At 39.8% G+C, this 26,269-nt stretch overlaps 1 protein-coding gene across 1 annotated transcript; it reads right to left on the reverse strand.

The window, feature by feature from the left end:
• Positions 1 to 4,427: 4,427 nt before the first annotated feature.
• On the reverse strand, positions 4,428 to 25,810 carry LOC131896365 (cytochrome P450 2C55). The gene is made up of 9 exons (XM_059246976.1): positions 25,643 to 25,810; positions 23,880 to 24,042; positions 23,556 to 23,705; positions 19,328 to 19,488; positions 16,435 to 16,611; positions 13,484 to 13,625; positions 11,407 to 11,594; positions 8,236 to 8,377; positions 4,428 to 4,609 (listed from the first exon to the last, which is right to left on the reverse strand). Exons 1-9 carry the CDS (start codon positions 25,808 to 25,810, stop codon positions 4,428 to 4,430), a joined length of 1,473 nt encoding a protein of 490 aa, XP_059102959.1.
• Between the last annotated feature and the right edge of the window lie 459 nt (positions 25,811 to 26,269).

Below are 26,269 nucleotides of genomic sequence, written 5' to 3' on the forward strand. Positions count from 1 at the left end.
GGGGAATCCTGTGTAAGAGGCGGGAGGAATGACTATAGGAGCCAGAGGGCCGAGGACACCGTGGGAAAACACACAGAGTCAACTGACTTGGACTGATTGGGGCTCATGGAGACTGAACCAACAGAGAATTTTCCCTAGATACCTAGGCCCTCTGCAAATGTGTTGCAGTTGTGTGGCTTGGTCTTCCTGTGGGACTCCTGGCAGATTCTGTTGCATGCTCTTGGGTTGCCTTGTCCAGCATTAATAGGCGAGGAGGTGCCTAGTCTTGCTGCAACTTGATATCCCATGGCTGGCTGATATGCATGGGAAGCCTGCAGTTTTCTGAAGGAAAAGGAGGAGAGAGTAGGTGGGAGAGAGGGCAGGAGGTTGGAGGAGGGACTGGAAGGAGAGAAAGGAGGAAGGGGAAACTGTGATTGGATTGGAAAAAAATAATTAATTACTTTTTAAAAGTATGACAAAATACATTGCTTTTATAGGCACAGATCGAAGGACACTGACAAAATTTGCAGGTTCTTGTGTCTCTGAACAGTAATTTGGACACAGAAACAACAGAAAGACATAGATAACAGCAGGAAAGGAGACAGTTGGTTAAAAGAGAAAAATGAAGGTGCTCATAAATGGGTCACAGATGGTCCCTATTATGACAAAAAGAAGATGGAGAAGATTGACAGCTATGGTAAAAAGAAAGCTGAAACCAATCACCCTTAAGAATGAGCTTTATTAGTGGGGAGAGCCTCAGGACCCAGAGGGCCATCATCAGGCTCTGATAACTACTGGATTCTTGGACCTTCTGTTGGTAGACAACCATTGTTAGACTAGCTAGACCACGGCCTATAAGTAATTCTAATAAATCCCTGTTTTGTATATAGAAAAACACTCATTCTAAAAATTCTGTTACTCTAAAGAACTCTGAATAATATATCTGGTTTTCATTGCTTCCATCTCTTCGTTGGTTCTCTGCCAGAGTACTGACTCATTTCCGTGTGTGTTCTTGAAGGTGTTGAGTTCCTCTCACCATAGTTACTTTTAATTTCCTCATAGGTCTTCCATACTGATTCTATCTTGTCAATTTCTGACATCTAATTTTGACATTGGGAAAGATTGTGGTTTCTTAAATGCTCTCAATACCTATGGTGTGCCAAATCATCTAAGAACGGCAAGACTGGGTGTTTTCAGTCTTCAAAGTCTGGTTTTGTTAGTCCCGTCTTTCCAGGAGCAAGCTGATGTCCACTGTAGTCACTTCCACCATCTCATCACTAGGTGGCAACCCAACCCCAGTATTTTTTTCCTGTGTTGGCATGCTACATCTTTTTCAGAACTGGAGAGTAATAGAAGCTCCGACTTGTCTCAGATAGTGTTGCATGGTTCAGAATGAATAAGTATAAGATCTCAAAAGGGTATCCATGCCCACTAGCTCCTCCCTGGGGCTGGAGTAGGACCAGATGCTTCATCAGTTCACGAGCCAGTGGTCAGACACTGCAGAATTTTGCATAGAACTAGATGGAGCCACCATTAATGAACCAGTTCAAAGTTCCTATGCCACATTCATGGCAATAAATGCCACTAAGATATGTTATGCTCTGAGTCCATAGAACCTGGGTAGATCCAAGGTTCATGATTGTCTGAACTGAAGCAGACCTGTGACCGAAGACCTCAGTATCAGCCAGAAGTGGTGCTGGCTGGAACAAGAGTCCAGTAGCACGGGTCACATGTTTTTCCCTGGCAATGTTCTTGTTCCAGGTATAAGAAAGCCTGGGGGTATGAGCTGTAGGATCTCCTCAGTGCTGGGTTTCATCAAGCTGGCACTACATTCCAGCACATTCATGTGCTGATTCTTTTGCTCTATTCCACCCCAACCCCAGCAAACAAGACCCCATGCATACTATACTGCCCCAGTTTGGTGTTGGCCTGTGCTGAAACTGTCAGTGATTCAAGCCAAAATACAAATAGGTCCCACCAAGTACAGATTTCTGCCTAGTGTTGGAGGGATTCTAGAGCTCTATCTGCAGCCACTGGCTCAATAATAGTTATGCTGTCTGGAGATAGGATGTTGTACAAATAGTCTCTCAGAGTACCAAGGCTATATAGCTAAACCAGTTCATACCAGATTCTCACAGTCACCGGTACCCTCAGTTTGAGGGGAGGTATCAGGCTTATTGAGCATCCGGCAATGATGTAGACTGAAACTGGAGTCTGTTTCACCAGGGTACAGGTTTCTATCTGACATTGGAGCAAATCTACAGAATCCCCTGTGAGCTCTGGTGTGGGAGTGCAGGGGGTGACTTTGGTTTCTGCTTCATGCAGGCCTGGGCATTGAGCTTCAAAACAATGAAAACAAGATCAGGAAACAATCCTACTCACAATAGCTTTTTAACAATATAACAGACCTACAGAGGAAGCAAAAGACTTCTACAATGAAAATTTAACACTAAAAAAAAATGAGTAGGATATACGAAGATGGAAAGACCTCCTGCACTCACGGGTCAACAAAATTGATATCATGAAAAAGGCTACAGTAGTATAAGTGATCTTTGATTGAGTGCACTACTTATCAGAATTCTAATGTGAGTTTTCACAGAGATAGAAAAAATCCTAAAATTCATATGAAAGCACAAAAGACCCTGGAAACACAAAGCAATACTTAACAAAATTTTTTTTTAATTTTTATTTTGCAATACAATTAAGTTCTACATACAGGCACAGATTCCCTTGTTCTCCCCCCTCCCGCCCCCCTCACCTTCCCCCCAGCCCACCCCCCATTCCAATCTCCTCCAGGGCAAAGCCTTCCCCACAGACTGAGATCAACCTGGTGGACTCAGTCCAGGTAGGTCCAGTCCCCTCCTCCCAGGCCGAGCCAAGCGACCCTGCATAGGCCCCAGGTTTCAAACAGCCAACTCATGCAATGAGCACAGGACCCAGTGCCAGTGCCTGGATGCCTCCCAAACAGATCAGGCCAATCAACTGTCTCACCCACTCAGAGGGCCTGATCCAGTTGGTGACCCCTCAGCCATTGGTTCATATTTCATGTGTTTCCGTTTGTTTGGCTATTTGTCTCTGTGCTTTATCCAACCTTGGTCTCAACAATTCTCTCTCATATAAACCCTCCTCATTCTCGCTAATTGGACTCCCAGAGATCCACCTGGGGCCTAGTCATGGATCTCTGCATCCAGATCCCTCAGTAGTTGGATGAGGTTTCTAGCACGACAATTAGGGTGTTTGGCCATCCCATCACCAGAGTAGGTCAATTCAGACTGTCTCTCGACCATTGCCAGCAGTCTGCAAAAATATTAATGTTGAAATTATCAAAATACTTGATTTCAAATTGCACTACAGAGCCATAGTTACAAAAACAGTATAATGCTGACACAAAAACAGACATGTAGACTGATAGACCAGTATAGAAGGCCACAAAATAAGCCTATGCAACTATAGCAGCCCAGGTTTTGAAAAAGTTGCCAATTTGAATGCCAATTCCTACTCATTATTACCAATTCATATATTTTCTGTTTCATTTTAATTTCATAATTCCTATCTAATAGATGAAAGATAATATTCCATTATGATACTAATCCAGTTACACTAAACTTGATAGAAGAGAAAGTAGGAAGTGGTCTCAAATGCATTGGCACAGGAAACCACTTTCTAAATATAACACCAGTAGCATAGACACTGAAACAATTAATAAATGGGACCTCTTGAAACTGAGAAGCTTTTGTAGGTCAAAGGACATGGTCAATAAGACAAAAAGACGGCCTACAGAATGGGAAAAGATCTTCACAAACCCCACATCTGACAGAGGGCTGATCTCCAGAATATATAAAGAACTCAAGAAACTAGACATCAAAATATCTAACAATCTAATTTAAAAATGGGCTACAGAGCTAAACAGAGAATTCTCAATGGAAGAATCTCAAATAGCCAAAACACATTTAAGGAGTTGCTCAACATCCTTAGTCATCAGGGAAATACAAATCAAAACGACTCTGAGATACCATCTTACACCTGTCAGAATGGCTAAGATCAAAAACATTGAAGATACTTTTTCATTCTTTATATGCACTATGCACAAAGAAGCCTGAAAAATGACCCTTCTGTTAATAACTCTTTTTATTTTGAACCAAGCAGAGCAGAGATGGCTCTTGGCTGAACTGTTCCGTATTACACTCACAGCATATTAATAATTCAGCATTTATGTCAGTACACGTCATGGTCAATGCAAGAGTTACAGACTGAAGGGGGCAGTGGGTGAATTTGCATGATAACTCATGAAAATCTTCTTAAAGAAGGATGGATGCTCACTAGATTGTGAGGGAATGGAGAGATATGAGAGAGTAAAAGAGAGAGGTATTCCTAACAGTGGGAAGGAGGTGGACCATGCCTCTAGGAAGAAGTCACAGACACCTGCATAGCATCAGCCAGTCTGTTCTTTAACGAGGAATGAAGCACAGCTGGTATGAAGGTGGTACGCGGCCAAAAGTACTGGCCAATGGTGTAGTGTCAATTTCCTTTGTGTCAACCAACGATTTCAGATTAAAATTCTGCACAATGGTGGTCAGAAGCAGAAACAGCTCCATGCGAGCCAGGGCCTCTCCCACGCACATCCGCTTTCCTGAAAATCAAAAGCAAACACAGAGGATTCCCTCCTTTTGTAGGTCATGAACTGTTATAAAGGCAGTCAGTTAAGTATTTGATTCTTAAATGGTGAATGAGTCAAACACCGAATGACAGAATGAACAGAGATACACACAACATTGGATACAATGTCATCTACTGGTTTTAGCAGGCAGCCTTCATTCTTTAAATATTTATTATAAGCTCTATATCACAACTTCATCAACAAATCATACACTAGAACTATCCTTTAACCTTTCAAGTTGGCATCCATCTTCTAGCAACACATTCACTCTACTGTGACAGAGATTTGCCCTGACTGTGGGCCAGGCAGGAAAACTCTAGCTACAAATGGCGTCCAACGTGGTGGCAAGAGTTTCCACCTAAAACCTGAAAAAAAAAAAGATTCTAAAACGGAGCTAAAAACAGTTCCTAATTGTCTCTCTCAAATGAGCAGCCGCTGCTGGTTTGAGCTACTTGTGAGTTCCTGGCGTATGTGCACGACCTGCAGTATGGCGGGAATGAGGCCTCTGCAAGTGGCACATTAAGCTGCATGGTGGATTTAGACTTTGCTAGTACAAAACAAAAAAAGAGGTTTCTGGGCTACACGCTGCTTGGCTAAAAGCATAGACCCACGATAGCTCCCAGAGCCAGTGGTAAAGTATCACGGCCATGTTGGGAAGCTGAGGTGGGCGGAGCCAGCAGCCACAGCTGCTGCAGGTTAAAGCAACAGATTCACAATAAGACAGATTCAGATGTAATAGTTTACAATGTGAGTAAAATGTATGTAGGCTTAAAAGAGACAAAAAAGGTGATATAGGGTGATATATACAGTTATATAAACAAATACATAGTTTTAAAAAATAAAGTCTTTAAAGAGACAGTAAAATTAATATAAAAAATAAGCCACGTAAAGATGAATATTACACAGAGAATCTGGATTGTGTTGTCTTTGGGATTTTTAACTGCAGAAAAACATTTGATTGTAAAAGCTGTTGAGTTAAACCAATACGTATACTTTAAAAATACCTTGACTTCAAAATTTGGATTTAAGGATATGTTGCTTTGGAAAAGAGTATCTTTTGTTCCCACAGAAAGCCAGAGGCTATGGATTTGTTCAAGATTAAGATACATCAGGTTTGACCAGCCAAGACCCCCTGAAAGGTCTCCGATGACACCATGGCCCAGAGGATCCAACATCCAGAATGGTTTCAAGGCAACTGGCTCAGACAATACAGCCTCATGGACTACTCCATGATCCTAAAATTTTCTTTGTATCCCCATAAGATATAGCGCCCCCCTCCAGCAGGAAGTAGTAAGAGAAGCTACGCCCAAATTCCCAAATTATATGTAATTTTACTTTGTTAAAAAAAAAAGGGGGGGAAGTGCTGTGGGATGTTCTGTATGGCAAATGTGTTGCTAATTAGTCAATAAATAAAAACTGATTGGCCATTGGCTAGGCAGGAAGTGTAGGCGGGATAAGGAGGAGAATAAAGCTGGGAAGTGGAAGGCTGAGTCAGAGAGACACGGCCAGCTGCCATAATGACAAACAGCATATGAAGATGCCGGTAAGCCACAAGCCATGTGGCAAGGTACAGATTTATAGAAATGGATTAATTCAAGCTGTAAGGACAGCTAGCAAGAAGCCTGCCACGGCCATACAGTTTGTAACCAATATAAGTCTCTGTGTTTACTTGGTTGGGTCTGAGCAGCTGCGGGACTGGTGGGTGACAGAGATTTGCCCTGACTGTGGGCCAGGCAGGAAAACTCTAGCTACACTACTGCTCTAATGGCTGAAGGTGGAGGTGTTAAGGAGATTCAAATACTAAGTTTCCATTTGTGCCTATTCAAGCTTACCTGTCTATATCTATAATTTCCCTACTTCAGATGCATCTCCTGCATCTGCCCTATGAGGCAAGATCCAAATGACTTAGCCTGGACCTTCACATTCTCTTTTCTGTCTGATACTCAATGTCATGACTGTTCTTCCTCAGCTCCATTCACCACTCCCTTCCCCAGTCTCCAACACCATACAGAAAGCTTCAAGCTTCACCATTTGTCTAAGAAGTTCTGCTCTGATACTTTCCTGAAGACCCACTCTCTGTGCCATTTCTTTATGATCCTTTGTGACCCTGACTTCCAGGCTTCCTTACTGGCCCTGATTCCATAGTAGTGTGGACTACTTGAACATTATGCTGTGTCATCTTTTGCCTCCCTGCCCAAATCTGAGTTCCCTAAAAAGAAGGGCTCAATCTGTCACATATGAAAATGTGTAATGCAGACCCACATGAAAGTCACAAAAACACATGGCAAAAATGAATGTGACTCTGTGTCAGGAGACCCAGAACACATAATGTGGATTGAGATTGGACATCCAAGGTGGAGGATCATAAGTAAAGGAAACTCTAGAGGCTCTGGAATCACTGCAGAGTGTCTTTTCACATTTCCAAGGTCTTTCTCAGCCTGTATTCTTGTCAAGTTCTAGTCTCCTGCATCTACAGAAAATGTCCCCTCCTGTACTTAATTTCCTCTGTACAGTTCCCTGCCTCCTCTTCTTTTCTTACTTCTTTGCTGTGGATATCATTCTGTATAAATAAAACACTGATTGGCTAGTGGCCAGGCAGGATGTATAGGCGGGACAAGGAGAGAGGAGAATTCTGGGAAGTGGAAGGCTGAGTCAGAGAGACACTGCCAGCCACCACCATGACAAGAAGCATGTGAAGATGCCGGTAAGCCACAAGCAACATGGCAAGATATAGATTTATAGAAATGGGTTAATTTAAGATATAAGAACAGTTAGCAAGAAGCCTGCCATGGCCATACAGTTTGTAAATAATATAAGCATCTGTGTGTTTATTTTATAAGTGGGCTGTCAGACTGCCGAGGCTTGGCGGGACCCAGAGAGAAAACTCCAGCTACACTTCTTTCCTCCCTATGAGTCAGCCAACTTCCCTCTATCCTGTTAGAATACTCCTGTGGGTATGAAAGAGCGGGATGTGAGCAACTTCCCCTCTGACCTCACCAGAAACCCATGCTTCCCTCCCTCACAGCACTAATCCAATTGGATTGCCATGCCCTGTTGACTCACCTGCTTCCCTAACTCAGAAGTGAGTCTCTTCAGAGACCATTATATTCTCTAGGGCACTTGGGTTCTCAGAGCTGTCTGGGAATGGACTGAGATACTTTTCTCATGCAGGTGAGGAAAGTCTAAATGAGGTTCACTTCCAAGAGGAGCACTTAGGAAAGTTAGAGGTAAATGCGGAAGCAAAATTCAACTGACCTATATTCTAGTTTTCTCAATTTAAAACATAGGCTGATCTTCTCAAAGCCCCACTAATGAGGATGTGCTATGACTGAGGAACACGTATCGGCACTGGGAGTGTTACTCCTGAGGAGGCACAAAGAGCAAACCGGCCTGTCCCTGAGTACATGATGGATGATCCAATTTATCTCAAAATTGTATTTTGTGGAATTAGGCCTGGTGACACATGTCTCTAGTGCCAAATGCTCAGACAGCTGGGACAAGAAGAATGAATTCAGAATCCGAGGTCAGTCTAGACAACATAGTGTCAAAAAAAAAGTTTACCTTGTACCTGAAGTACAAATAGAAATAAATTTTATCACCTGTTGAGAAAGGCATAAAGTAGTCACTCTTCTTAAAGTTTCCTTTCTCATCCAGAAAATGGCCAGGGTCAAATATTTTTGCGTTGGGAAATTCTTTGTCATCGTATAGCACAGAAGTCAGTGATGTTATTAAATCCGTGCCCTGAAAATAACAAATAAAAGTAAGTGATAAGAATTCAATGAGTGGAAGTTCAGGCAAGATGGCTCAGCAGGTAAAGGCACTTGCGTGCAAGCCTGACAACCTGAATTTGACCATGAGATCCTATCCCAGGAGGTGACAGGACAGAACTGACTCATGCAAGTGGTCCTCTGACCTACACACACACACACACACACACACACACTCATAATTAAGTCTAATTTTAAAAATTAACAATGAAAGAAACAAGGATGCTATCGTGGCTTCTTTCAATACTGTCTTAGATATCTCATTCATGAAATAATACAATAAGAATACTAGCCGGGCGGTGGTGGCGCACGCCTTTAATCCCAGCACTTGGGAGGCAGAGCCAGGCAGATCTCAGTGAGTTCGAGGCTAGCCTGGTCTCCAAAGCGAGTTCCAGGAAAGGCGCAAAGCTACACAGAGAAACCCTGTCTCGAAAAACCAAAAAAAAAAAAAAAAAAAGAATACTATATCCATCCAAGTTAATCCTAAAAAAAAAATGAACGCTGCTGGGGGATGTCTTTCTATATGCTGTGAATATACGTTTGTTCCCATTGATTAATAAATAAGCTGCTTTGGCCTATGTCAAGGAACTTAGAGGCAGGTGGGAAATCCAAGGAGAGAGAGAGGAAAGAGAAAGGCAGAGTCTGGAGAGATGCCAGCCTGCTGCCCAAGGAGCAACATGCCAGCAAACCAGTAAAGCCAAAGAACATGTGGCAAAATATAGATTAATAGAAATGGGTTAATTTAAGATATAAGAACTAGCTAGCAAGAGGCCTGCCATAGGCTATACAATTTGTAAATAATATTGAGCCTCTGAGGAATTGTTTTATAAGCAGCCGTGGGACTGTGGGGCTGGGTGGGACCAGAGAAACCTTTTGACTATAGAAGGCATAATAAAGTTTCTAGAAAAAAAAAGAGATTTTATCTCTACCAGACCTACATAATTTTAAGGGGGTTCTTCAAAGTAAAAGAGATATCAGTTCATAAGAAAAAACATGAGAATGTATGGAGCTCATGGTTAACAATAAATCACAGATAAATTAAAAAGGTTCTAACATTGTAAAAGAATGAAACAAAAATCATTCATATCTTTAGTATGAAAGACAAAAAACAGTCAAAAATCATAACTGTATAAGTATGCTTAAATATAGGCAATATAAGAAGATAAAAATATGGCATCCTAATCAAATTGTGGGACCACAGCTCAGTGGAACAACACTTGCTGACATGTGGAAGGCCCTGGGTTCAATCCTTAGCACTATAAAGCAAAGAAAGGGAAGTAGAAAGGACAAATTTTCAAAACATACATGAGCACACACACACCCATAGCCTAGCACTGAGAGACAGAAATGGGAATCATCCGAACTCAAAAGACTGGAAACAGTGTCAGCCAAACAGTGAAACACTGACTCAAAAGTTTTAAAATGCACAAAATGTAGGAAGCAAGAGACTATAGGTACAGAGCTTTTATTGGGCTATTTTCTGTTTCCTTTTTGTTTGTTTGTTTGTTTGTTTGCTTATCTCTTTTTAAACTTTATCAGCATGTTAATTTGCCATTTCAACATAGCATGATGAAATCAAAATATGTTTTCTTAAACAAGGCAAAATCTATAGTGGACACACACACTCAATAAGCAAGAAATCAAAACACACACACTTTTTGAGTTAACCACATTGCCACAAAAGAAGATTTTAAAAGAGAGAAGGAATAAAGAAGCTATAATTAGACCAGAAAATAAATGATAATTGGAAGACATTGTTTGTCAATGATTACCCTAACTATAGATGAATTCTCAAATTTAAATATCACACCATAAGAAACTTAATGTTCAAAAAAACCATATTGTTAGCTTACTTCACTTAGAGTGATATATATAAACTGAAAGAGATGCAATAACATGGTACAGGCAGTGGAATCCAAATAAAGCAGAAGTAGCCATAATTAAATAAAATATACTTTAAGACAAGATCAAAAAAATGAGACAAAGAAGGGTCATTATATGATAGTAAAGTGGTTAATTCAGCCAGAGGAATATATACAATTATATTATATATTATAATATATAAGCATACACCTAGATGATATCATATAACTCTAATTGTATATTGTATGCTATTATATATAATATGTATCTCCAACATAATGCATGGTACAACATAGAGCAGCCAAATATAAAAGTTTAACTTATTAAGATTAGAGGGAAACATAGACTCTACTATAGTCAAAGCAGGGGACTTCAACATACACACCCTTTCAGCAGTGTACAGCTCACACAGCTAGTTAACAAAAATAGCAGTTTTAAGTGTTTTAAAGAGTTTACACTTTATTCATAAATTCAGAAATCTCTCTCATTCTGGAAAGGGGTAATCTATGTAGAAGCCATTGTACTGAAAACAAAACAATATTGAGAAAATTAAGGAAAGGTAAGATAAGTTGGGACCATAATCAAACCCACAAATTGAAAGTTTTGGCACATTAAAGCATCAATAATTTATAAATTATTGCATTTAAAATCACCCCAATAAAAAAGTCTCAAATAAGCATTTTGGAAAATCAACAAACTGAGTATTTAACATTTACTTAGAAATATAAACAGAATCCCAAATATATTAAAGAAGGCTATATTTGGAAGACATTGGCTAATAAGATGTTTCATAAAGCAGTAAGCAAATCTGTGTGTTTGAGGTTAACCAGAGCTACACAGTGAAATCCCACCAAAAGAGGATGAGGAGGAGGAAGAGGAGGAGGAGGAGGAAGAGGAGGAGGAGGAGGAGGAGGAGGAGGAGGAGGAGGAGGAGGAGGAGGAGGAGAAGAAGAAGAAGAAGAAGAAGAAGAAGAAGAAGAAGAAGAAGAAGAAGAAGAAGAAGAAGAAGAAGAAGTCATAAAACTATTCCTACAGGAGTCCTGAACTTCTCTTGTTTTGTGTTGGTGGAGGATTGAAACCATATTTTGAATTCAGAAACTACAAGATAACTGAAGTGCAGGGTCAGAGGAACAAGCTTACCTTGGGAATTACATAATTTCTGTATCTAACATTACAAGTAGCTGCATGGGGCACATTGTTGGGGATGAGGTTAACGTATCTCTGGATCTCATGCACTGTTGCATCTGTGTAAGGCATTCGGGTCCTGTCCTGCATGCAGGGACTCCTGTGTCTGCCAATTACATGATCAATCTCTTCCTGGACTTTTGCTGATAGGACACAATTGAGAAATGGTACATTTGTCTTAACAATTCAAGTCTATATGAAGTGTGATAAAGGTATCAGCCATATGCACACTTAGAATTAAAGAATTGTTATAATACAGAAAACTCTCCCACTATGTAGGCATAATCTGTGCAGACAGGTACATTATTTACAGCATAAATAATACACAGAAATGATGAACTGTTTCAATATGTAAATGTCTTGTACACATGAATTCTAATAATTACTGTCTTATAGAAAAAACACAAAACAAAAATTAATTTTACATCAAAATAACAGTCATGCTTTAAAATGGAATCCTGGAGCTGGACGGATGTTTTGGTGGTTAAAAGCACTAGCCTGAAGCCAGGCAGTGGTGGCACATGCCTTTAATCCCAGCACTCGGGAGGCAGAGCCAGGTGGATCTCTGTGAGTTCGAGGCCAGCCTGGATTACCAAATGAGTTCCAGGAAAGGCACAAAGCTACACAGAGAAACCCTGTCTCGGAAAGAAAAAAAAAAGCACTAGCCTGTCCTCCAGAGAACCCACATTTAATTCCTAGTACCCACAGGTGGCCCACAACTGTAACTCCAGTACCAGGAGATCTGATGCCCTCTTCTGGTCTCTGTAAGCACCAGGCATGCACACAGTCCATAGATGTACATGTAGGCTGTAGCTGAAGTTTTCCTGTGTCCCACCCAGTCTGCAGTCACTCAGACCCAAGTAAACACACAGAAGCTTATATTAATTAAAACTGCTCAGCCATTAGCTCAGGCTTACTACTAATGAGCTCTTACACTTAAACTCAGCCCATTTCTGTTAGTCTATATGTTGCCACGTTTTCTGTGGCTTTACCTGTGTGCCATTACATGCTGCTCCCTGAACAGCAGGCTGGTGTCTCCTGACTCAGCCTTCCTCTTCCAAGCATTCTCCTTGTCTGCTTATCCTGCCTATACTTCCTGCCTTGCTACTGGCCAATCAGTGTTTTATTAAACCAGTGTACAAAAGCAGTATCCCACAGCATTTCCCCTTTTCTGTTTAATTAAAAAGGAAGGTTTTAACTTTAACATAGTAAAAATACATATAACAAACAGGTATCAAGCAAGAATTACAGTTACAATATCTAGTCTATTTATATTTGGCAAAATTAAAGAAAATATTCTATCTATATCCTATATTTTTATATCATATCATATCCCCCTTTCTTCTTTTAGAAAGATATTGATTATGACCAATAACAATTTGTAATTAACAACCTAAACAAAGACAAACATCCATAATCCATACACATAAAATCAATAAATAAAAAATTTTTAATTGAATACTAATATCTGAATGTATATTTCTGCATATGTGAAATTTAGCATCCTTTTTTAATCCTTACATTTCCCAAAATCATTTACTTTGAGACATTCTAGAAGTGTTGTCTGTAGTTTCTGTTCACATTTGTAAATAATAACTATTTCTATTATTTGACTATACTATTTATGAGCAGTTTTACAATAGAGATGAATTACACTCCTATGACCACTTCATACAAAATATACAAACTCACACACATATACACGCATACATACACATATACTTATACATGCACACACATACACACACACATACACATGCAGACACACACAACACAACACATACACACAGGAACATATACACTCCAGACAGTACCCAGAGATCTTCTCATTGGATTTGGAGCTTTGCTGTCTGACTACTGCTCACAGTAACTGTACTTTCCTCTCTCATTTTCTCTGTTGTCAAAATTGGTCTCATCTTTATCTTATCATGTGTACAAATGACATCTAATGACACAGAAACATCAATATTAAAACTTCTTTCAGAGATGTCTAAAGAAGTCCAGCTTTGCCTCACATGTGTCAGAGTCATACCTGTGACCTCTGTGTGCTTCAGGAGGAGCAAGAGCCCATATCTCAGGGTGGTACTTGTGGTTTCTGATCCAGCTACAAACAAATCAGTCACAGTAGCCAGCAAGCTTTCAGTAGTAAACTCAGAGTGTGGCTTGTTCTTTTCCTAGGAATTTTTATTTGATATTTAGATAGTGACCATTATATTAAATTGCAACAAGTGCAAAAAATACAGGTTGTTCTACAGATACGCAAATTTAGAAAGTGAAGGGTGTAGTAAAAATATTACAGCAAGTGCATAATATGGCAGAGAGTGTAAATTACCTGATCCAGTCTTCATTTCTATGCCTTTATTTCTTCCTTGCATCAAAATCCAATTTCTCAGACCTTTTTATAGCTATGTTAAGCCATAAAAAAACATGTCACACTAATAACATAAGAAAAGAACCCACTGATAAACACATTTCTCATTCCTTCTTACTTAAAATATATTACCGCAATGGAGGTGGTCCACCTGGAACATGAGTATTTTGACATCTGTATGAGGGCTAGAGAGATGGCTCAGCAGTTAAAAGCACTTGTTACTCTTCCAGAGAACCCAAGACCGGTTCCCAGTACCCACATCAGGCTGCTCTGTAAATCCATCTGTAATTCTAGCACCAAAGGATCCAACACTTCTGGCCTCAGAGGTTACCTGCACGAGTGTGTACAAACCCACATACAAACACACACACACCTATGTATAATTTTAAGAATAATAATAATAAATCTTTAACATCAACATGAATGTTAATATACTAAGTGTAAGCAGGGCAAATGCCAGGCATGCACCACTGTACCCAGCAAGAGAGTTTTTCAAGTGTGATACAAAATTGAATAAGAGACTTCCAAGTCTCCCTCCACCTATCTCTCTGAAGGAAAGACAGAATGGGTTTAGAGCCTAACACACTTCTCTTTTTATCCATGTTGTTCTGTTACCAATAAAGACTTGAGAGTCAGATATTGGGATGAAAACCTGATAAATCAAAGAAGCAGCAGAGAAGCGACCAGTTGACCTTCTCTCCACACTTCCCAAACCAAAAAAGGAAGGAAAAAACATCCACGAGTCTCCAAGTCCCTTCCTACTCTTTCCTGTGCCTTTTTTATCTGTGTTCTGGGTCCTCCATTCTCTCTATGATGAATTCTTGTCAACTAGTTGCTGGCTCTGCTCCCTGCTTCAAGGTTAACTTTATTAACACAGTCTTGGGGTATCACAGTGTGATCAAATATCCCACAGCACTTGTCATCTGAGAAATTATTTATATTCATACCAAATGAGAAGACTGAAAGTATATTGGGTCAGTAATGACAATCCAAAGACACTACCATAAAATCCTTTCTTCCTTCCCTTCTTTCTTCCTTCCTTTCTTTCTTCCTTCTTTCCTTCCTTCCTTCTTTTCTTCCTTCCATCCTTCCATCTTTTCTTCCTTCCTTCCTTCCTTCCTTCCTTCCTTTCTTTCTTTCTTTCTTTCTTTTTTTTCTGGTTTTTTGATACAAAGTTTTTCTCTGTGTCACTTTGACTGTTCTGGAACTCACTCTGTAGACGAGGCTGGCCCCAAACTCAGAAATCCACCTGCCTCTGCCTCACGAGTGCTGGGATTAAAGGCATGCACCACCATGCCCAGTAGCATAAAATTCCTTGAAAGTCCAAACATACAGATTTTTCTGAGTGAAGGAAGGACATGGCCATAATTGAAGGAACTCTATCTCAAAGGTTCCCAATAAGTTGACTCTTTTAAGTGACTCTGGAGCAGAGGGAAATAAACATCTGTGTGGTTCTCTAAACCATAGGGGGAACTGGCTGCTTTGTAGAGTCAGGCAAGTACCCCTAAAGGTGCTAATCACTGGGGAGACTGTTTTAAAGATGGTAAGTGCAGGTGAAGGTGCAGACAATGTGCAGACTGCACATTGCTATTCTTATATAAATTATTACAGTCATCTTGGCAAATAGTAAGGCATTTCCTCAAAGGAGTAAAAATGAAATGAACATGACTCAGCCATCCCACTCTTCATTATACATACAAAAACTAATTGAAATTAATAAGTCAAAGAGATGCCTGCTTTCCTGTTATTTGCAGCAGTACCCATTGGAAACAATCAAGGCACCCATCAATAAACTGGTGGGTTTTTAAAATATGAGATAGATTAAAATTCAAGATGGCTGAGAATAAGCCAAAATTAATGACAATGTTATTTCAGAATCTATTTTTCCATAATCCAGACTACCATTCAGCCAGTCCAAAGAAGGGAAAGGCCTTGTAGCTGGTCTTTGAACTCCATTCTCATCTCAGATATCACCCTACTGAACTCAGTGAGATCCCCCTGGTAGCATAATCATTGCATTCTTGTTTTAAACAAATACCTGACTGATTCAAATCTCTTCATTCTGACATCTATGTGTGCAGAGTACCTCAAGGACATCTTTACCTGCTTGTCTGTGCTGAATCATTTCTGGATATACTCAGCTAAACTTCTTACCTTCCCTCCATGCCACCACACACATCTAAGCCTCTCATCACCTCACTGTACACATCTTAAATTCTCGCTCCTGCTGCCTCACTATAAATACTCATTAGTAACAAACCCAAGTCACCAATGAAGACTGCCAGGTTATGCTCATGTTTATCATTCTCCTATATGACCAAGTCCACTTTTTAGTTTAATATTTGATAATTTGTATTTTCTAAGTCATTTATATGTCCTACTTACCTGTAATGTATATTCCCTTTCCTCAAAAAACTTATTAAATGATGCTCATGTATTTTGATTACTTAACAATTCAGTTTTAAATCTTAAATAATGCTAGTCCAATTCAGGCCCACAATAGGAACCTAAAGTGCTTACCAAGTGTTTCTTGCCTAAAAAGTTAGATTTCCCCAGTAAGAATAGAAATGATTGATGAAATGCAAAATGAAAGCCAACAAATAACATTTTACCTGTTCCATTTTGATCAGGAAACAGTCGATGAAGTCCCGAGGATTATCGATATCCAGTGTTTCATGGTGTTCTTTCACACGTTTCAAAACATAACTTTTTATTTCAGCAAAATTTTTAAGTGCTTTCTTGTGACTTCCTGGGAGATAATCAAGTAAGACAGGGAAAGCATTGCAGACCTTAAAAATTAATAAAATATATGTTCATTAGGCTGAATGTAGTCACTCAGATCTGTAGACCAGTTACTCAGGAAGCTTATGTGAGTGAATCACCAGAGTATATAAGTTTGAGAATAATCTAGGTAGCATAATGAGACGCCATCTCAAAAAAAAAGTCCTAAATTATAAACATGTATTAAAGTCATATTCATCATATGCCAAGCAATAGTTAAAAGGTAGAGCGAATAAAAAAGATGGTGGTCATTTGGGTGAAGAACATTTAACTAAATATAAAAGAGTCCACTATGTTGACCAAGATTATCAAAGATGAAAACTGACCACATAGGGGTCAAACTCAGCTGTGAAATTTCATGAGAATGATTCCTCTGCAGATAGATCTTGAAGGGCACTTGCCAGGCACAGTCTTAAGACAGATATTATGGCTATTTAAAACTGAGCTATTCTTTTTATTTCCCTTGTTTCTGTGGTTACTCCAGGTTATATATAAGAGAGTGTCTTTGATATATGATAGGGACTTAAACTCATGGGATCTTTATAATACGGCCAACTATATAAAACCTGCACAGTGACAATTCCAGTTGACCAATATGGATGTGAGAAGTCTCATGAGGTCCCACCCCTAGATGAATAACCAGAGGCAATTAATGGATGTTAAAAGTGGGAGAATCAGTCTTGTCCAGAGATGAGACCCCTGCTAGGGTATCCAGTTCCAAATGGTCATCTTTAAACATATACAGATATGAGCATTACATGTATTTATATATCCATATGTATTACTAAACAATAATTAAAGAAGAAGAGGTCATAAAGTTGAGAGGAAATGGGGAGACATGGAAAGAGCTGGAGAGAGTGAGTGTGGGAAATTATGAAAACACAGTACTCATCTATGAAATTAAATTCTCAAAATAATAATAATAAAATAAATATTTTTTAAAAATTGAGATATCCTTGAGGGCTGAGAATAAAGAACAATCAAATGTCACAGAGCTCACTGGAAGCTGTTGGAATACCTCTATTCCTTCCACTGGATTTTGCTGTTGACCTAAGACTGCTTTTAAAAAGAGTCTTCTAAAAATTCGAGCAGAAAAGCAAACAAAAAAAAACATCAGTCCAAGGTGATGACAAGAGAGTCAATCAGTAAACACTTGCTGCACAAATTGAGGATCTAAGTCAGTTCTCAGAATTCATGTGAAGAAGCTGGGCATGGGTGCCCATGCTTGTAATCCCAGAGACAGGGAGGCAGAAACAGGCAGATCTTTGGAGCTCTGTGGCCAGCTGGTCTACCCTGTAGGTAAGCTTCAGGCCAGAGGGAGACTCTGTCCCTAAAACAAGGTAGAGATCCTGAGGAAGCTTGTCCTCCAAACTCCATACACATGCATACATACACATATGTACATGTACCACATACATGTACACAAAAACACAAAAACAAAATAACTTTAAAATGTGATAAAGTGCCAGGGTGGGGCACTCCTTTAATCCCTGTAGTCAGGAAGCAGAGACTGGTAGATCTCTGTGAGACTGAGGCCAGCCTGGTCTACAGAGCTAGTTCCAAAACAGCCTGGGCTACATAGAGAAACCCTGTCTCGAGAAACCAAAGTAAAATAAAGTAAAATATGATAAAGCAAAACTATTTCTAAAGAAAAAGAGTAGCACAGGGGATGGAGGAAGAAGAATGACATACTGAAGTGACTTCTTTCTGGATTCTCGAAGCTTGGAGATAGAGTGTGTCAGGAGCCAGGGTCAAATGAACATGTGGACTATTATCTTTCCCACAGTTTGTGCTGATATGGAGCCTATATTGAACATGAAGCTAAGCCCACAAGAGCCTTCTTTACTTCAATCCTTTCCCTTCTTTGCACAGCAGAGGCCTCTGCTGGCTGCAGTTAGCCATACAGTCTGTGATCTGAGTTGGCTCTCTCTCACCCTTTTGAGAGTTGGAGAGTCAGTGCCAGCATGTCCTAAATCCTGCCTGGAAGATAACTGCATGGTTGTACAAAATAATTCAACACAGAGTGTATAAACATTTACCCATAAAATGCTGAGTTGGGTTTTTTATTGTTGAACTATTCACAAGAACTAAGAAATGGAACCAGCTTAGATACCCATGCAGGTTCGATTCCTAGTACCCACATGGTGGCTCACAACTTTCTATTAACACCAGTTTGGGGATCTGATGCCCTTTTCTGGCCTCTGTGGGCACCAGGCAAGCATGTGATGCATAGAAAGGTATGCAGGCACAATCCATATATATTTTAAAAAAGAAAAAAAAGGGAGCGTAGAAAGGCTTTGTGGTATTTTGTCTGCCCTCATCCCACCTGTCTCCTTGGCTTGATAGAGGCCTTAACAATGGTACCTTGTAAATAGTGGTAAAAAGTAAAAAGTAGCCTTTATGGCTTCGTTTTGTTATTGTTGTGTTGAGGATCAAACCCAGAGCCTTGTGCACACTACACAAGCTTTCTACACTAAGAATTCTCTTCAGCCTCTCCTTTATTTTTCCTTCATCTACTTTAGCCTCCTGAATAACTAAGGTGGCGGGATGGGAGGAGTGAGAGGAAGGGTAACAGAAACTGATTCTGCTTTCCAACAAAATTCTTTATACCAAGCTTTGAGGTGAATGCCTAGAAATTAGACACATTGAACTAAAGTGAAAGTTTTAATTTGTTAGAGAAATAAAGATAAATGATTTGTTGTGAAGAAAACATCTTTGTCTCACCTGCATCCATGGGGAGTTAAAAATTTTAAAGTTTTCATTTAATTTCTCCATCAAGTTAAGAAAATTCTTGTCTTTATAATCAAAACGATTGTGGAAAATAACTGAGCAGATCACGTTGGAGGGAGCACAGCTCAGGATGAAGGTGGGATCAGAGAGTGAGCCTGAAGGATTGGGAACAATACCATTAAAACATACATGTAAAGTCTTTATCTTTGGATTAAAAAAACCAATAATAATTTTAGAATCTCTAAGGAAGTATTGACACAAAAATTAGCATATTTGCAAGAACTTCCACACACTTCCAATTAGCATATTACTTCTTTTTTTAAATCCTAACTTGCTTAATAATCATTAGCTAAATCTTTAACATCTGCTCCCTGTGGAAACATCACTCTTTGGGTACACATTGTAAGTTAAGTTCTAAGAAAACACATGACCACTTTTAAAAACACATAAAAATTCAAGTTTTCAGTGTAGAATTTCATTTCTCTTTGAAGTTTCTAAACAATTAAGGAAGAAAACACCAGTCCAGAAACATTTTCTATCCAAGGAATAACTGAAGGAGTTGTGTCCACAGCCAGCAGAGAAGAAGACCAAGGAGAAAAAGTTTACAGGAAATGCATGCATTCATCAGAGCAAATTTAAATAAGCAGAAATACTCATATCAAACAAAAACCAACCACCGATTCTCAGAGATTTGTTTGTCTAAAATAAAAGTGAAATTAAAAAGTCATTTCAAATGTAAATCCAAATGGGACAAACATAGAGTTTACATTAGTAAATGAAATCCTTTAATTTCTTCATTTCAATATTGAAAAAGAAAATATATGATTTTTGGGGTTTTTTTGAAACAGTGCTCCTAGTCACCAGGTATACCAGTTTAATTTATTTAGATAAAGTCTACCCTCTACTGAAATCCTGGACTATTACCCTATATAGCCATCAACAGAGTGTATGTTTTTTTAAACTTGTTAATCATTTACGTCAACTTGGTCATAAGAAATAAAAGCAGAAGAAATATTTATTTTGCACTGGCATATTTAACTACAATGCTGACGATTCAGTCAGTGTCGAGTAGCAATCTGTAATCCCTGCCCTCAAAACAAGAGAAAGGGCCGGGCGGTGGTGGCGCACGCCTTTAATCCCAGCACTAGGGAGGCAGAGCCAGGCGGATCTCTGTGAGTTCAAGGCCAGCCTGGGCTACCAAGTGAGTTCCAGGAAAGGCGCAAAGCTACACAGAGAAACCCTGTCTCAAAAAAAAAAAAAAAAAAAAAAAAAAAAAAAAAAAAAAAAAAACAAGAGAAAGGCAAGCTTGAGGGCAAACGACTGGACTGCAGAGTGAGATGCTATCTCAAAATCAGATTTTAATTGAATCACCAATAAGCATTATGTGTAAGAGCCCTCAAATTCACACCATAGATGTCATGAAATGTACATAATGAATGAAAAGTATGTAAAGAAAGGAGATGGAATTGAAAACTATAGAAACCTGTATAGCTAACAGATGTGATGTCAGACTCCTTTTCAGGTAAAACACCAAGATATTCAGCTTTTTACTAAAAATAAATAAATAAATAAATGAAGGAGGGAAGGAAGGGAGGATGGAAGGAAGGAAGGAAGAAAAAGGGGAAACTCTTACTTTGTCTTGGAAGATAAGGAATAATTTAAATTTAAATTATTAATTTATGTCAGGCACGGTGGCATACACCTTTATTCCCAGCACACCGGAGGCAAAGCGGGAAGATCTCTGTGAGTTTGAGGACAGCCTGGTCTACATACTGAATTCTAGGACAGGCAGAGTACAGGATGAGACCCTGTCTTGAAAAAAAAAAAAAAAAGATTTGTGTGTGTGCATTTTAGACTGAAAAAAATCTAATTTCTGGTGCTGGAGAGTGACCTCAGCAGTCAAGGGCATTGACTACTCTTCCAGAGGACCTGGGAGCTCACAACCATAAACAACTCTAGTTCCAGGGTAACCATGTCCTCTGGAGGCATGGCACACTTGTGGTACACAGACATGCATACAGTCAAGACACCCATATACATAAAGTAAAATTGAAAATAAATAAATCTCAATAAATTTTTTGATCTGATTTCTAATCTATTCTTACATTTAGGAAAGATAATTAAAATTCCAAGTAACTTGAAATACAAGCTGAAAAACTAAATTCACCTTGACAAGCATTTTATGAGTAGAGCTAGCATCAGGGTTAAATAATTACCATAAAAGTTCCAAGCCAAAATTCTAGTGGTTTACAATGCACCCAGAACTTCCTTTTTATTCAGATATGGTGAGGACAACAAATCAGACGAGAACCATAGGATAGACTGGTGGTTACAGTGCCCAAGAGCAGACAAACCACCTCACACAGGGTCAGCGTCGGGGTTGGTCTGCAGAAGCAGTCAGAGAGGTCAGGAAACCACATTACTGTAGAGGGCACAAAGGCCTTGCACACACAGATAAGCACTGGGGAAACCAGGAAAGTTAAACACACAGCTTACCTCTTCGTTGGAATGAGGTGTATAGCTGCTCTTCCTGGGATGCCAGGAATGATGTAGTTTTACAACCTGGGGATCCTTTTCTGCCTGGTGAGATAGGCTTTGTTCTCCCAGAATTTATGTTTTTATTTATCCCAGACCTTTCCCCCTAAATCTTGAGCATTGTTTTTAGACCATAAAATCCATTCTCAACTGAGTAATATCATATGTGCTTTACATCAGCCTAAGTGACTTCTATGTTATCTTAAGGCCAGGCCAGTCCTAACACCCACGGCATTATGTTTACCTCAATCAAGCTCCCTAGACCCTAAATCTTGGGCACTATCTCTGGGTCAACAGTATCCATTCTTGTGAAAGAAGCCAAAAGTACTTTGTAAGGAATCTCAGTGTAAGTTGTTGTGCACTTGGGACTGCATTAATTGTTATCCGAATACATTTTTCCAAAATTGTGCTTTGCTTAAATAGGGCTAAAGTAAACTGATCTGGGCCAGACTCTAGAAGTCTTGGTCTAGAGCTGGTTACAATAAAATTGGGCTGAGCCGAATTTCACTCTAGTCTCTTTGTGGATCATTTTTGTTTGTTTGTTTTGTTTTGTTTTCCTGCCTGCTGTAAAGCCTGCAGGGCATTAGGACATTCACAGGAGGAAGGCATGGAGCAGGGTGGGAACACTGAGTGAGCCTCATTGATAGAGTAGTCCCAGAGGCATCTAAACCACAAGGATGCTCTTAGGGATCCCATACCGTGCTGGGGGGTGACCTGGGGCAAAGAAAACACAGTACTGTCATTTGAGAATTTGATAAAGGAAACATTTGGAGAATGGGCTATGATTAGGCTCCTTTAAAAATCAAAGGCATGTTTTCTATGTCTGGTAAATAGCTAAGCCTGGAAGTGGAGGTTCCTCTCTAGATTTCAAAGGTATCTATGAATCAAAGGTTGTAAAATATAGAAAATTAAAACATAGATAACAAGCATATAACAAAGGATAGACTTTAAACTAACTTACAATTAGGGGAAAGTAGGGTAGAGTTGACAGTAGTTGAAATAGGTTAAATAAATAATTTCATGCATGTTACATATTAGCAGAATTCCATCATAGCACACATTTACACAAGAGATATGAAATAGCATAGCAAATAGTGATTAACATCAAATAACCACTGATAGTTTTTAAATAGTTTTTATACAGCCCTTTGTTTACAGAGTAAACACAACTGATGAAAATAGCACTCAAAGATGCCTAAGTAAAAGAAAATTTAAAATGCCATAAATATCATTATTGACAGAAGTTGCAGGCATGGCTCATGAGGCAAATCTGTGTCACTAAAGCTGACCAATCAGATATGAACCACCTCAATGACAAAACATGTCACTTCCTCATATTCCATGAAAATATGATGGGCTCATTCATACCATGCACACTGGACAAATATTCTCCAAGGAAATATTCTAAATAATAAGGTCATAATTACACTTACAGGAAAATATTACCCCATGTGAATTCTTTTATGAAGCTCAAACTTTCTAACTTCATGATGTTCAAGTTTGAAAACAAGCTGGGGCAGAATGAAATTAGATGAGTATTATGACCACACTGTATGCACAGTCAGTGTGTACAGACATTAGGACAGATAAGCACAGCTCTGTCTTGGGCGTTAGCATGAGAGCTAATAACCACTGCCCAGGTAGTTGGCTACCGCAGCAGTGTTGAAAAGGGTAAACAGGTACGCACCATTTGTTTTTCTTAACTCTTCTACAAGGCACTGCGCTTCCTCTTGAATGCGATCCTCGATGCTCCTCTTCCCCATCCCAAAATTCCTCAAAGTCATAAGTGAGAAGCGCCGGAGCTCCTTCCACGTTGTTCCATTACTGAAAATGACTCCTACCAGACAGGAAATGGAAACTAGAAGGGAGACCCCAGACAAGGAAGAGGAACTGGCCTCTGACTGCCACTTGGCTCCCTGGTCAAGGAGCTTTTCCTATCTCATCCCCATCATCCCTGCCCAGCATACACATGCATGAACATACATGCACATATGTGCACATGCACACTTACCAAGGCCATTATTCATTCTTTCGACAACTGGGAAGCTACCCCTTCCTGAAAACTCCTCTCCAAGGTCATCCAAAACTTCCTTTACTGCTTCATATCCATGCACCACCACAGAAGGCTTCTTGCCAAAATACAGAGTGAACACAGGGCCATAGACTTTTGAGAACTGGAAATAAAAAAGAAAACGTATATAGCAGCAGAAGAATCTAGAAGATCTAGGCTGATATTGGCGTCTTACTGTAGCATGAATCTTAAAATTCCTATTAATAAAAACAAACCCGGTGCCAATTATTGGGATGAATGCTGGAAGATCAGAGAAACAGAACAAGCCACAGGTTCCTCACCTCGAAAATTCCTCAGCTGATCCTGTTTCCTCAGACAGGAAGCCTCTGAGTCTTCATCCAGAATGAATCTCAGCTGAACTGCTGCTCAAAAGCCTAAAACCTTTACCAGGCTCTAGTTCCTGGTCCTCACACCTTATATACCTTTCTGCTTTCTGCCCTTACTTCCTGGGATTAAAGGCATGAGTCACCATGCCTGGCTGTTTCCAGTGTGGCTTTGAACTCACGGAGATCCAGATGGATCTCTGCCTCCAGAAGGCTAGGATTAAAGGTGTGAGTGCCACCATTTTCTGGCCTCTATGTCTATCTAATGGCTGTTCTGTTCTCTGACCCCAGATAAGTTTATTGGGGTGCACAATATATTGGGGAACACAATATCACCACATCTTACTCTCCACATTTTTAGTTTGCCAACCACAAATTCAAATTTAGTTGGATTCAATACATAAAAAGCTGTTTGTTATTGCTTTCAAGTACAACACAAGTCTAGTTTACCAGGAGATTGCCAGGCAAATAATGTGCAAATTGTCAGAAGTATGACACTTTGAAATAAGTTTATCTGTGGGTTTACAGATAAAGAGAGTTAATGCTGAAAAAATTTTTAAATTCATTTTAGTTTTCCATGGGTAAAAACTCAAGACTCAAGATTTGACCCCTGCTCAGTGGATCTTTTATAGTTGAGCAACTACCCAGTTCCCAGTGTCCACATTGAAACAAATACTCAACTATGAAGGACATCACTTCAGGACTCTGCTGGGCTCTTCCCACAGGGTCTGACTCAGTCACTCTGTGATAAATACCGGAAGCCTACCATCTTAAAACTCTCCCTAGATGAGTGTCATGCCAGGAGGTTGTAATCCTGACATTACTGACTGATCGACCGATAGCAATAGTGCCCGCACTGCGGTATCCCAGAGAAGGGCAATCTCTTCCATGTTGCTCATTCATAGGTCACAGCAGCTTTACACAGAGTCCAGAAACGCTGATGTCCCCACTGGACCTCACTAGTTCTGTCATTCACATATGTTTAGTGTTGACTCGGATTTCCTTGGTATCAGACATAACTCGTTTCTTTGAAGAAATTAAATTATACCTAGATGGCTTCTGCAGTAAGTGCTCAAAGCAATTCCATTACCTTTTATCTCCTACAAAAAGTCATAGCTAAGGACCATGAAACAGAGAAAAAGTACCTGTTTGTTATATGGACTTACAATGTAAGATTGTATATATAATCTTACAATGTAAAAAAAAAAATCTACTCTGGACAAATACATTATCTCATTTAATCATTTCTGACAATGACAAACCAAATATGATAATCCACAGGGCACAACTGCCTTATAGTAACATAGTTTAACCATCTGCCTTTAACAGCAGAGAGTAATTGTTGCTCTCCAGTCACTGTGGAGCAGGAAGCATACTTACGTTGGTAAAAGATTTGCTGATGTCCTTCACATCTATCTGCAGGATGTTTCCAATAAATGGGAGAGGAGTGGGGCCAGGAGGGAGCTTCCCTCTCCCAGAGCTCTGTCTCCAGAGTGAGAGGAGAAGCAGACAGGAGACAGTGAGCACCAGGACGAGGACTGGCTCCATGGCAGCCTTCTCTTCTTAGGGAGACACCTGTGAGCTTGCAGTCCAGAGCTTTTATAATGCTAGCTAACTCAACATGTGCCTCTGAGGCATAAGTGACCAATCAGCGAGGTGCACTTTTATCTCTCTTCTCAGTGGACTCTGGCCTGTTGAAAAACACGAAATCTGCTCTTTACAAGCTCACTGCCCCCCCCCCCAAGCTGTTATCACTAGTCTGGAGTTGAACTTGGCCCAGGTGCTGTTGTGGGTTTTTTATTGTTGCTGTTGTGCTTTTTATTGGGGGGGGGGTGTGTTTCAACACCCTAGGTGGTTGGTTCCATTTGCAGCCTGAAGCCTGAATTGAGGTACAATGAAATAAATATGTGTATTCATGTATGCATCTGGGTATGCACGCATGTTTGTGCATATGCATGTGTATATAGAGGCCAGAGGTTGACCTCTGGTGTCTTCTTCAATCACACC

Source organism: Peromyscus eremicus, chromosome 1 (assembly GCF_949786415.1).
Source record: "Peromyscus eremicus chromosome 1, PerEre_H2_v1, whole genome shotgun sequence".
In the NCBI taxonomy this organism is placed as follows: domain Eukaryota; kingdom Metazoa; phylum Chordata; class Mammalia; order Rodentia; family Cricetidae; genus Peromyscus; species Peromyscus eremicus.